Source organism: the organism of the source record quoted next, unplaced genomic scaffold (assembly GCF_019419815.1).
Source record: "Pyrus x bretschneideri cultivar Hongxiangsu unplaced genomic scaffold, Pyrus_bretschneideri_v1 Contig5, whole genome shotgun sequence".
In the NCBI taxonomy this organism is placed as follows: Eukaryota; Viridiplantae; Streptophyta; class Magnoliopsida; order Rosales; family Rosaceae; genus Pyrus; species Pyrus x bretschneideri.
Genome location: NW_025999787.1, coordinates 10,285,387 through 10,298,321, shown reverse-complemented (window position 1 = coordinate 10,298,321; position 12,935 = coordinate 10,285,387). Strand labels below are relative to the sequence as shown.

The 12,935-nt window shown below is 38.9% G+C and overlaps 2 protein-coding genes across 2 annotated transcripts; one reads left to right on the top strand and one right to left on the bottom strand.

Moving 5' to 3' along the window:
• Positions 1-1,125: 1,125 nt before the first annotated feature.
• Positions 1,126-1,954, bottom strand: LOC125470425. The gene has a single exon (XM_048569416.1). The coding sequence runs from the start codon at positions 1,507-1,509 to the stop codon at positions 1,297-1,299; it is 213 nt and encodes a 70-aa protein (XP_048425373.1). The 5' UTR covers positions 1,510-1,954; the 3' UTR covers positions 1,126-1,296.
• A 2,623-nt stretch (positions 1,955-4,577) lies between these two features.
• On the top strand, positions 4,578-12,487 carry LOC125470201 (enhancer of mRNA-decapping protein 4-like). The gene is made up of 12 exons (XM_048568877.1): positions 4,578-5,660; positions 6,110-6,159; positions 6,238-6,394; positions 6,554-6,772; positions 7,745-7,873; positions 7,991-9,601; positions 9,954-10,313; positions 10,432-10,551; positions 10,663-10,833; positions 11,414-11,572; positions 11,669-11,794; positions 11,892-12,487. Exons 1-12 carry the CDS (start codon positions 4,836-4,838, stop codon positions 12,198-12,200), a joined length of 4,236 nt encoding a protein of 1,411 aa, XP_048424834.1. The 5' UTR covers positions 4,578-4,835; the 3' UTR covers positions 12,201-12,487.
• The last annotated feature ends 448 nt before the right edge of the window (positions 12,488-12,935 follow it).

Genomic DNA, 12,935 nt, shown 5'->3' with positions numbered 1-12,935 from the left:
ACTATTAATTTTCTGATTTTGCCCTATAACCGCCGATATATGACATTCTCTTCTATTTCTTTTATTCTCTTAGGATCAGTTGGACCACTATCTTATTACTGCTATCTTTTAGGCCCACTATATGTACATATACCCATTAGGCCCATTTGCCTCAGTGAGAACCCAGCAATCGTTTCCTTGCTGTATTTTCTCTCCTTTTGCTCAGCTAATATAACTATGAATAAAATGTGTCAAGATTAACTTCCTGTTTTATTTTTGATAATTTAATTTCCTGTTTTATGATTTACGAGAGATATAAGTTGTGGAAAAAATCTAGATTTTAATTATTTTAATATTATTTAAAATAAAGTTCAATCGGGTGAAATGAACTCTACTATGACTGTCATTTTGATTGCTCATCTCATTACTGCTTTTCAAGAGTTACTGTGGAGGGCTTGGATATGTCGTTTTCACATATTTATCGTGAGAATAATGAAGTGGTTGATGATGTCTTATATATAAAGCCAACAAGTTTAATGAATAGTGTTTTTTGGTATCACAAGTTTCATAAAAACTAATTGGACAAAAATACTTCTCAAACAAAAAACTTCGAAAGTAACCTAAAATAATGCATCAAATGTGGTAGGGGTATTTTCATCATTTTAACAATGGTGTTTTAATAATTAATTTTTTTTTTAAATTAACATGTAATGTCAGTTATAAAAAAATGTCTTTCACATGCACATAATAATGTAATTAAATTAATTGTCAAATAATTTTTTTTTTTTTTAACAAACGACATTATCTATACTAAATGATTTTTTTCTAACATAATCTAAGGTTATTCATTTACTTACAATATTTGACTGTTTTTTTTGTCAATTCACACATTAAAACGAATAAGTGGCGTGTAGCATATCATGATTAAAAAAATGTCTTATATACGCGCATGAACACATGCATGAAGGCTAGTGGCAGAATTAAGCCATGACTTTAACATTGGTTTTCATGTTTTTGATGACCCTCCTCCTCTTGTGTATAAGTCGATAATTGACCCATTTTGTTAATAGTTAGTTGTTTTTCTTGAGTCCTTAGACCCCAATTTTACCCAAAAAAACATAAGAAAAATAAAATAATAAACTGAAATTGGTGCAAATACAAATCAATTTGTAAATTCCAAGAAAAACCCAAATCCGTAGTGCAATAAAAAAATCAAACCTAAAACCCTAGAAATTCAAACGTAATAACTGATGAAGAAACAGATTACATTGAAAAGTAACAAGAGATAAACAACCAAACCAAACCAAACCAAACCATCTAGAAAGGTGGGGGAGCAGCATAACCCAAGAAGGGCCTACCCGACCCGGCCCCGCAGAAAGACCCTGGAACAGTCGGGTCACAGATATTCACAGTATCTTTCAGCTTGTGGAATCCGTTCTTGAAGACTCCGAAACCGAATAGCATACCCACCAGAACCACCACCAGAATCAAACAGGTGCACAGCATGCAGACCCTACCCGGACAGCACATCTTTGCCTCTGATTTGGTTTCTCTCTCCCTCTCACTCGAAAACGGGTTACGGCTTGCTTTCTCTCTCTAGAAATTTCAGAACTCAGAAACTGGAATTTGAGATCTCAAAATCTGGGATTTGGGTTTTACTGGGTTTTTGATGAATGTGGGGAAATTTTAGTCTTTTAAGCTGCTGCTGCTGCTTCTTCTTCCTCCGAGCGACCTCACCGATTTGGGTTTCTGTCTCTCTGTCTAGAAATTTCAGAACCCAGAAAATGGAATTTGAGATCTTGGAATCTGGAAGGTGGGTTTTGATGGTTTTTTGATATAATGTGGGGGAATTCAATTCGGGTCGTTTTCGGAGATGGAAACGCTTTAACACGACGGGAATTGTTAGCTTATAAGGCAAGCAAATTGCGAAAGGGGGGTTCTTTTGGATTTTCCCTTTTTAATATTAGGTGGATAAAGTGGGCAAGAGAAAAGGATCCGTTATTTTCCTTTTCTGCTACAAGCATGAAAGATGGTTTGCCTTTTAATTGTTTGATGACGCGGAGGGATGTGATTGGGGTAGTGTTTGATGGGAATATTCTCTAATAAGTTATCATTGTTTAAATTTGAAGTTAAATTAATTGTTTAAAAGTAAATTATAGGGATCACTTAGTACTATAGTTTAGTAGTTTTTTTTTTTTTACTTGTAAGTGAGCCTCGATTCTCGCCAAAAGAGAATCTGAACCACATTATCATGACTAGCTAACGTGAGGCTTAGCTCACTCCCTCACCTTTTAGTTAAATAATATCATTTGTTAAAAAAAAGTAAATTGTCACATCCCCGCCCGGGGTGGATCACTTTCAGGGCCCGCTCCACCACCGTAGCACGATATTGTCCGCTTTGGGCCCCGACCACGCCCTCACGGTTTTGTTTCTGGGAACTCACATGAGAACTTCCCGATGGGTCACCCATCCTGGGAGTGCTCTCGTGCGCTACTCGCTTAACTTCGGAGTTCCCATGGAACCCGAAGCCAGTGAGCTCCCAAAAGGCCTCGTGCTAGGTAGGGATGGAAATATACATATAAGGATCACTCCCCTGGGCGATGTGGAATGTCACAATCCACCCCCCTTAGGGGCCCGACGTCCTCGTCGACACACACGCGACTAGGGTTAGGCTCTGATCCCAAATTGTCACATCACGGCCCGGGGTGGATCACTTCCCGGGCCCGCTCCACCACCGTAGCACGATATTGTCCGCTTTGGGCCCCAACCACGCCCTCACGGTTTTGTTTCTGGGAACTCACACGAGAACTTCCCGATGGGTCACCCATCCTAGGAGTGCTCTCGTGCGTTACTCGCTTAACTTCGGAGTTCCCATGGAACCCGAAGCCAGTGAGCTCCCAAAAGGCCTCGTGCTAGGTAGGGATGAGAATATACATATAAGGATCACTCTCTTGGACGATGTGGGATGTCACATAAATTATATGGTAATTTTCATTAAATTTATAGAGATTCAAATTTGAATGCAGGGAGAGCATAGTCCTCTAACTTGAGTAGTTGCGAAATGGGTGAAATCAGGCTTGTGTAGTTTTATTGTATTAGTTAAACTCGTTGTGTTCGTGTTAGCTCTACACATTTAAATTTAAATTTCATACTTTATGTTGTGTTGTTTGTGCTAAATTTAAAATTTAGTAAGTTTTGGGCTCAACTGTTATAGAATCAAGACTACAAAATGTGTTTATATAGCCAATAATTAGGATTCTCAAAACGCATTTGTTTTATAACTTGTTTGTAAGTGCCTTTTTAATGGTTGAAATCGTTTATAGTGAAAAATATTGTTGGTACAAATTCTTAGCAAAAATGAAAACAACTCTAAAAAAAAAGCATTTGAAGTGCTTCTTACAAGAAGAGTGCATAACTGGTGCTTTTTGTAGGAAGTATTTCAAGTGCTCTTGGAACCTAAAATTATTTTTTTGAATTATTTTTTTGTCATTTTAAAAATACTTCCAAACGAGCCATTTGTTTTTTTAACGTATCCTAAATTATCCTAAATTATTTTTAATTCTTGTGATTCAATGAATTTTCTTGTTTAAGAAAATGAATTTTTTTGACAAAATAGAACTAATGGCCCACCACCTTTAATGGCCCACTACTAATGGTCACAAGCCCACGTAACCGTGATTTTTGGATCCCTTTAAAAAGACACATTGGCAGAGCTTCTAAATTTAAGCCCACAAATCAGGTAGTGCAAACCCAGTTCTTAATTTCATAGCACTTGCAGCCCAAAATAAAAACATTTTTTTAATTAAAAGTTAAAATTCGTTTTTGACCTTCACTAAAGAATAGTAATGCAAAATTCACAGCTACTTGATCACCATGGGGTGGCTCAATTGTTACAGACGAACTTTAAATCCATATTTCATACGGTACGTCTTGAGTTCAATTTCTATTATTAGTGAATCACACGATGACAATTAGGAGGAGATTGAAATGTCTTTATAAGTCTTCTTGACCTTCAAAAGAGTGGACAACTGTAATGAAGCACTAGCTGATCCCGTTTTGCTAAAAAAATATCTTAGCTACTTGTGTCACATATCGTTCTATTGTATGAAAAAATCCACAATCAATGCAATCATTTGTATACCCAAAAAAAAAAAAAAAAATCAAGTCACAAATGCATTTGGAAATTTATGAAAGAATATAACGGGGAACATCCGGTAAGAGATACCTTAAAAATGCTTGCTACAAATAAACAAATTATCTGTAGCAAACTATTTTTTTGAATTTCTTACTACCTTTTTATCAAAAATAAGAAAAATAAAAAGGCCACAAATACATTATAATTATACGTATGGTGGTCATGGGTATATCCCAAAAGCTTGAAGCTCCTAAATTCAATTACATTCCACCGTTAAATGATAAATATATTTAGCTAATACATTTTTTGTAACGAATCTTCAAATATAAAAGAAATTTTTAAATGTTTCGAAAATACGGCTTAAAACACTAAATGACGTAATACAATTGATCGTGATTTTTTTTATTTCTAACCAATTATATCATGAGATTTGACGTTCCGGACCGTAGTTCCACCCACCCAAAAAATTCTTCAAATGTGAGGTATTTCCAAGTCCCCACTTCTTCCACTCCAAGGTCCTTCCACCCTCTCTCCCCTCCCTGCTCATCACTCTCTTCGGATCCCACAGTCTCTGCAAATCCCAGATTCCCAATCTCTCTCTCTCTCTCTCTCTCTCTCTATATATACACAATCCATTCCGTCAGGGAATCAAAATCCCATTTCTTACATTCACATACAAAATCCACAAAAATATATTTATAGATCTGCTGCTCCTCCTCCCATGGCTTCCACCGGGCCAAATCCGCCGCCACAGCAGCAACCGCAGCCCTTCGACATGCAGAAATTCTTTAAACCCACAAACCCAGCTGCTCTCACCGCCCAAACCTCAACCCCCGCCATTTCAAACCAAAACCCTAACCCTAATTTGATTTCCTCCTCGTTCCCAGTCCCGCCCGCTTCTTTCCCTCCTCCGACGGGCCCCTACTCGTACCCGCCCCAAACGGCGCCGTTTCACCACCACCAGTTTCAATACCTCCCCCAACCGCAGCAGCCCCACCCCCAAATCCAATACTCTCCGCAAGACCACCACTTGCTCCAGCAGAGGTCTCTCTCGTTCCCCACCCCGCCCCTCCAACCCCCTGGTAATTACAACATTGCCACTCCCACTTCCAACCCCAACGGCACCGGCAGTGGTAATTCCAATTCGAGCCCCAATTCCGGTGCTCGAATCATGGCGCTTCTTGGTGCTCCGTCAGGAAATCTAGAGCCTGAGTTGTCGACTCCTCCAGGTGTCTCAATGCCGCCCCCTCTCCCAATGGGGATTCAACCCACTGGCCCGATTCGAATGCCCAGCAATAAGCTACCGAAAGGCCGGCATTTGGTTGGCAATAACGTGGTTTACGATGTGGACGTTAGGTTGCAGGGTGAGGTTCAACCACAGCTCGAAGTTACACCCATAACCAAGTATGGTTCGGATCCTCAGCTTGTGCTTGGCCGCCAAATTGCGGTTAATAAGTCGTATATATGCTATGGATTGAAGCAGGGCAACATTCGGGTGTTGAATATACACACTGCGTTGAGATCTTTGTTTCGAGCTCATACACAGGTTTCATTCTAATCCTGTATACTAGTTTGTATTCCCATCTTAGTGTTTGGAATGGTTATGTGCACTTTTATTTTGCTAAAATGACATTGCATTCTTTGATCGCTATCCGGGTGTTGATGCCTTGTATAGTTTATGAATTCAAATTTAGATTCTTTACTTTCGGATGGCTGCAGAAGTTAGTTTGACTTCATGTACTATTACTTATGTAACGAGAAATGGCGGTGGGAGTTAAATGGATAGAGATAGTGCAGTCTAGGACCAATGCTTGAAGTACTGAAGTGCAGGAAATATCACTGCTTGACAATTGATATAATTAAATTGGCTTGATTTATTGAACGCCTACTATTATATTCTGTGGCTATCCCTTGTTAGATGCGATTTTTGTAAATTGGTGTAAACTTACAAGTTTTTAGTATCTTATTGATCTAAGTGATGTCTTGTTCTGTCAGAGAGTCACAGACATGGCTTTCTTTGCCGAGGATGTTCACCTTTTGGCTAGGTAGATGTTTTCCGCTATTCTTAATTATTTTTTGTTCATCTAGTTTGGCTTTCTGTTATTTGACATAAATTTGTGCAGTGTTAGTGTAGAAGGACGACTCTTTGTATGGAAAGTTTCAGAAGGTCCAGATGAAGAAGGTACGCCACAAATCACTGGAAAGGTTGTGATTGCTATTCAAATAGTTGGAGAGGGGGAAGCTGTTCATCCACGAGTTTGTTGGCACTGTCATAAACAAGTAATTCATCTTTCAACTTCAATTTTTCATTGAACCGTTACGGCTCCTCCTTCAGTGCCTACAATCATTTTCTATACTTTTTTTGTTCTTCTTTTTGGCTTTGAATTGCCTGGATGATATGTCTCTTACTTATGAGTGTTATGAAAAATAATCTTACAGGAGGTTTTGGTGGTTGGGTTTGGAAAGCGTGTACTAAGAATTGATACTACTAAAGTTGTGAAGGGTGAACCCCCTTCTGCTGATGAGCCTCTCAAATGTCCTGTTGAAAAGCTGATTGATGGAGTCCAGTTTGTCGGTAAACATGATGGAGAAGTGACCGACTTGTCAATGTGCCAATGGATGACCACCCGTCTGGTTTCTGCTTCTATGGATGGAACAGTATGTACCTTTACGGTTTTTGAAGGCTTTGTTTCACCTTGCATAATTTCTTGTAGTGTGAAACTTTATTCAGCATTTTCATTTGAAACAAATTTGAGGAAACCTGGTTGCCTGCGCCTTTGTGTGATGGTAAAAAAATCTACTTGGTTAGTTGATTTTTTAGTCATATGGATTTTGTTCAATGTTTGAGGTCAAATTTATTTTAGACACATTGACTTTCTTTGCATACTTTATACTGTTGGATTTATTTGCTCTATGGAGTTTGGTCTAGGTTTGAGGTAAAATCTTGCATACATTTTGTTTTCCTTGCATGCATTTGACTGTTTACTTTATGAGTTACGCGGCTTTTGCTCAATGTTTGAGGTCAATTTCACATGCTTTGAATTTTGTTGCATACTTTTTACTGTTGGCTTTTATGACCTCTATAGAGTTTGGTCATGATATAAGGTTTTGGTCTAGGTTGAGGTGAATTTTTTTGCTGCCCTTTTTTATTTCTATTTATTTGTGCTCAAATCTTGAGTTCACCACCTTTTGGCTCATACATATTGACATTGAAAATTTGTCAACAAAATATTTTTCTGAATACAACATGGCTGGTCAAAAAGTTTATCCAGTTTCCTGACAGTGCAAATGTCTCTGAAGAAGGAATTCCTGGTTCCAAAGTGACACTGAGAGGTGTATGATTGTCATTTTCTCAAAAGATACAAAATTACTATTTTGCCCTCCGTATGTAAGTATTGTGTATCAAAAGTGAGGGCAAAATAGGAAAAAAGTGGCAAAAAGTTGACAAGGAGGGTTCTCTTAATAATAGTATAGATTTTTGTATTGACGGGGTAGAGAAATAATCATGGGTTATAACTTATAATTCACAGGCATCTGCTGGCATGCATGCTAACACTTTCTTAAATATTCCTGGTTCTTGTTTTGTAAGAGTATTTGCTGATTCCACACAAAATGTATGTCATGCAACAGATAAAGATCTGGGAAGATCGCAAAGCTCAACCTCTTTTAGTATTGAGACCTTACGATGGGCAACCTGTTTATTCAGCTACATTTGTGACAGCTCCCGACAGGCCAGATCATATTATACTTATCACAGTGGTAAGTGATTTTTCATTTTTTGCATGTATTATAAGGGTTCTAGTTGTGTTTCGGCTACCTAATTTAAGTATAAGAATGCTCTAATTTGTTTCGTACTTGTATAAATCGGTTTTATAGGGGCCACTAAATCGGGAAGTGAAGATCTGGTCCTCAGCGAGTGAAGAAGGCTGGCTGCTTCCCAGTGATGCTGAATCATGGAAATGTACCCAGACATTAGAGTTGAAGAGTTCTTCTGGACCCCGAGTCGAGGAGGCATTCTTTAATCAAGTCATAGCATTGTCACAAGCTGGCCTTCTCTTACTTGCAAATGCTAAGAAGAATGCTATATATGCTGTACACTTAGAATTTGGTCCTGATCCAGCAGCATCGCGTATGGATTACATTGCAGAATTTACCGTTACCATGCCTATTTTAAGTTTTACTGGGACAAGTATATCTCCTCATGGTGAACAGATTGTTCAGATTTATTGTGTCCAGACTCTGGCCATTCAGCAGTATGCTTTGGAATTATCAAAGTGCTTGCCTCCACCACTGGATAATGTTGGATTAGAAAAGTCAGATTCCAATATCTCACGCGATGCAATTGGGGCTGAAGGATATGCTTTGGATCTATCTGGAAGTAAACCCACAGAGGTGCTGCTAGCCAATTCATCACGTAGACCAGCCGTACATGAAAGTAGTTCTGAGGGTGCAGCTGCCATGAGGTATTCTGTAAGCTCTAATTCTGTTGAGGCAAGCACTTCAAAAGATATTACCACTTCAAGTACAGAATCAAGACCTGTTTCATTGGCATCGTCAACTAGTGATTCTGCTGTTGTTTTTGTTGCATCACCATCTATTCCCTTGAGTCCTAGGTTGTCCAGGAAACTTTCTGGTATAAGAAGTCCAGCAGATAGATCTGAGCCGGGTCGCACACTTAATGACCATGTTGGAGACCAACAAGTCAATGATTACTCTGTTGACAGGCAAATGATAACTGCTCGTTCAAACGTGTTAGATGTGCCAGCAGTGGATGATGACACGAGGAATGATGAGCCTAAAGTTGGACAAGATGATTTATCTAGTGTGCTCAATCCTCCTATCATGTTCAAACATCCAACCCATCTAATAACTCCCTCTGAGATTTTAATGGCTGCTTCATCTTCTGAAGGAGCTAACACCGTTGACTGCAAGAGTGAGGGGGAGGGAAATATCCAAGATGTTCTTGTTAACAGTGATGTAGGTAATTCTGAGGTGGAGGTTAAAGTAGTGGGTGAAATTAGATCTACTCAAATTGATGAGTTTGTCTCTCAAGGAGAACCACAAAATCCTGTCTCAGAAAATAAAGAAAAATACTTTTGCTCCCAGGCATCAGATCTTGGAATTGAAATGGCCCGAGAATGCTGTGCGATACCAGCAGAAACTTATGTTACGGATGAAGCTCGGCAAGTTGATGGTGGCAGTGTGACAGAACCACCAGGCCAATCTCATGCTGGAGACGAAGACCAGGACTCTGCAAAAGATGTTTCTGCATCATTATCCTCCCCAACAGTTTTGCAATCGCAGACATCAAATACAAAAGTGAAAAAACAGAAGTGGAAAAATTCACAAGCATCAGGTTCATCGTTACCATCAGCAAGTATGACCAATTCCATAGATTCCACCAATGAACATGGTGGGAGTTCAAGCCTACCCTCTGCAGAAGCAGCATACCCGCAAATTATGGCCATGCAGGATACGGTTAATCAGGTAACCGCTAATTCCCATACATTAATGTTTGGCATATGAATTATTCTCCACATGACAACTGAAAATTTTCTTTTATTGTTTGAAGACTACTCATCCTGTATATTGACAAAATAATGCTACTGCCTCAGTGCCTCTTCACTGCCTCTGTTAATCTTTGTCTCTTTCACTTTGGAACATGTCCTATTTCAGATGGATTTTCTTGTCCTAGTTCAGATGTTTTCTTCTTTTTTTTTGGGAAAAGTGAGAAAGTTGTAAATGGTGCAGTGTGAGTTGTGTGGTTGATATGTGGACTGGAACTGTATTTATTTCTAACAGCCTTTTCTTAACTTTTTCTACTTTTCTGTTTGTGCAGCTACTGACCATGCAGAAAGAAATGCAAAAGCAGATAACAATGATGGTCACAGCCCCCGTTACAAAGGAAGGGAGGAGATTGGAAGCTGCTCTTGGGAAAAGTATGGAGAAGGCTTTAAAGGCCAATAATGATGCTCTATGGGCTCGTTTTCAAGAAGAGAATGCAAAGAATGAGAAGTTATTGCGAGACCGTAATCAGCAAATAACCAGTTTGATAAATAACTTAATGAACAAGGACTTTCCAGTCATGTTGGAGAAAGTGGTGAAGAAGGAATCATCTGTGATTGGACCAGCCGTTGTTCGTGCTATAACTCCAGCTATTGAGAAGGCAATACCTTTGGCTATTTCTGATTCCTTCCAGGTTGGAACTTTGGATGATTTGACCCCTTCTTAATAAAGCTGGCCTAGAATTCTATATGATTTGGTATCTTTTATAATAAAGTTCCCTTGTAGTTATTTAATTGACTCTTGTGCTGCAGAGAGGAGTGGGTGACAAGGCTGTTAACCAATTGGAGAAATCTGTTAGCTCAAAACTTGAAGCTACTGTTTCCAGGCAAATTCAGGCGCAGTTTCAAACTTCTGGCAAACAAGCTCTTCAGGTGTGTATTTGCCCATGTCAGCTTAATTTTCTTGTATTTGTAATTTGAATATGTAACATTTTACCTTGGTTTTGACAATTTGTTTACTGATAATATGACCTGTGCACACAGGATGCTCTTAAGTCTAGTATGGAAACTTCAGTAGTACCTGCCTTTGAGAAGTCATGTAAGGCCATGTTTGAGCAAGTAGATGCTACGTTCCAGAAAGGAATGGTTGAACACACAACTGTGGCCCAGCAGCACTTTGACTCCACACATTCGCCATTGGCACTGGCTCTAAGGGTGCGTATGCTTTTACCAAGTTCAACCTTTTTCTTTTTGATAATTTTTTGTTGACAAACTTCCCATCTCTTATATTTGAACAGTTATAATCCTTAGGGTCTTAGGATATATTCAGAAAACAAGTGAAATATCATGTGCTTCTTATGAAATACAGTGAGCCAAATATGATGTTTGCACGATGATTTTGTTTGATGTTTTATGTTTAACTGAATGCAAGCTGATATATCCAGCTTTGGTGTGTGTGGGCTCGTACCAATTTCCATCTATGATTAAAATTTTACAAACTACGGTTCTCCATGCATGAGACTAGCATCCAACGTTTTGATTCTTTCCCTATTATTGTACAAGGTAAATATCATTAGAGACAAAAATATGATAGTTTGTTATGACTGAAGAGATGATTCTGTATTGTAAGAGACAATTATTTTCTTTCGAGTAAACTCTGATATCTTTTGGGAATGAAGTTTTATTGGTTTTCCTTTGCTTTTGCTATTCCTTCTGATATCCACTGCATGGCTTAATATGGTTTGTATTTTCATCTGTTTCTGTAATTGATTTTATATTTTGATGATATTTGCAGGAAGCTATTAATTCTGCATCATCGGTTACTCAAACCCTAAGCGGAGAAGTGGCTGAGGGTCAACGTAAGCTCATAGCTCTTGCACGAGGAAACTCAAGTGCAGTAAATCCTTTGGTCACACAACTCACTAATGGCCCTTTGGGTGGTCTCCATGAGAAGGTTTGTTGGATCTTAACCAAATGTTCAATTTTATTGAATGAGGGTTGGTTGGTTGGCTATTTTAATCATGAAAAGCAACCTATTTTTGCGTGATAGGTTGAGGTACCCTTGGATCCAAAGAATGAGCTATCAAGGCTGGTATCTGAACGCAAGTACGAGGAGGCTTTCACAGCAGCTCTGCAAAGAAGTGATGTTTCCATCGTATCGTGGTTATGCCATCAGGTATGCTTTAGATGATATCCGTGGTGGTTATCAGAGATTCTGAGCTTGCAAAAGATTACCAGCCCGACACATTCTTACGATTTTTTTTTTCTTCCAGGTTGATCTGCATGGGATATTGCTGTTGAATCCTGTTCCTCTTAGCCAAGGTGTGCTTCTTTCTCTTTTGCAACAGCTGGCCTGTGATATCAGCAATGATACACCCAGAAAAGTTGCGTGGATGACGGATGTGGCGGGCGCCATAAACCCGGCTAACCAAATGATTGCGATGCACGGTCGGCCCATATTTGAGCAAGTTTATAGTATACTGCACCATCAACATGCCTTGCCTACGATCAACAGTGCCGAACACACTAGTATCCGACTTCTCATGCATGTCATCAACTCCATTATGATGGCCTGTAAATGATCATACTTCGTTCGAAAAACCTACCATTCTGCAAGAAACAATTGTTATATGGACATTTTGTACAAAAATCTGCTGTGATCCCTTATGAAAAAAGTTACCGAACTGTAGAGTCAGTTTTCGGCGAATTGGATGCGTAGGCTTATTAGGCATTTCGGTTTCTTTGCTTCGAGCTACTCTGTATTCATCTTCTTTTTTGTTTAGCTTTCTCTTGCTTGTCATAGCTCCTTGTAAACGTGCAATTTTGTGTATTCTTCACTCTTGTGAATGCATCTGTGTTGATTTTTGTTTAAATTTTGGGGTGTGCTGTCCACGCATCATTTTTTATTTCTTACACACCTCTTATTAATTTATGCCCTTTGATCTTATTCAATTCATCTGATCCGACGACCGAAAATTAAAAGCATGTGTGGATATCACACCCCTAAATTTTAGTTGTATCTTTCAAGGCCAGAGGGTCGAATGTGGTTTATTGCATATTTTCTTGAAGATTGTACGAGGGAATACTGTCAATTTTGTTGTTTAGCAACCGGAAAGAATAAACCTCCCATGCGGTTAGAAATTGCGATTATGAAAGAGGTTCAGGGTAAAAATGGCAAAGAAAAGATCTAGAAATACTTGGAAAAAGACTTAAAGGACATGAAGTACTTGAAGCTAACGAAACATTTAGTGTAAAATTGAGGCAGTGGTGTTTTATAATTCATTTAACCGATTTCACTTATCAGGATAAGACTGTTG

Coding starts and splice junctions, on each gene's coding strand:
- LOC125470425 (XM_048569416.1), bottom strand. CDS start 1,509: ATGTGCTGTCCGGGTAGGGTCTGCATGCTGTGCACCTGTTTGATTCTG.
- LOC125470201 (XM_048568877.1), top strand. CDS start 4,836: ATGGCTTCCACCGGGCCAAATCCGCCGCCACAGCAGCAACCGCAGCCC. Junction 7,874..7,990: donor ATATTATACTTATCACAGTG/GTAAGTGATTTT, acceptor TCGGTTTTATAG/GGGCCACTAAATCGGGAAGT. Junction 9,602..9,953: donor TGCAGGATACGGTTAATCAG/GTAACCGCTAAT, acceptor CTGTTTGTGCAG/CTACTGACCATGCAGAAAGA.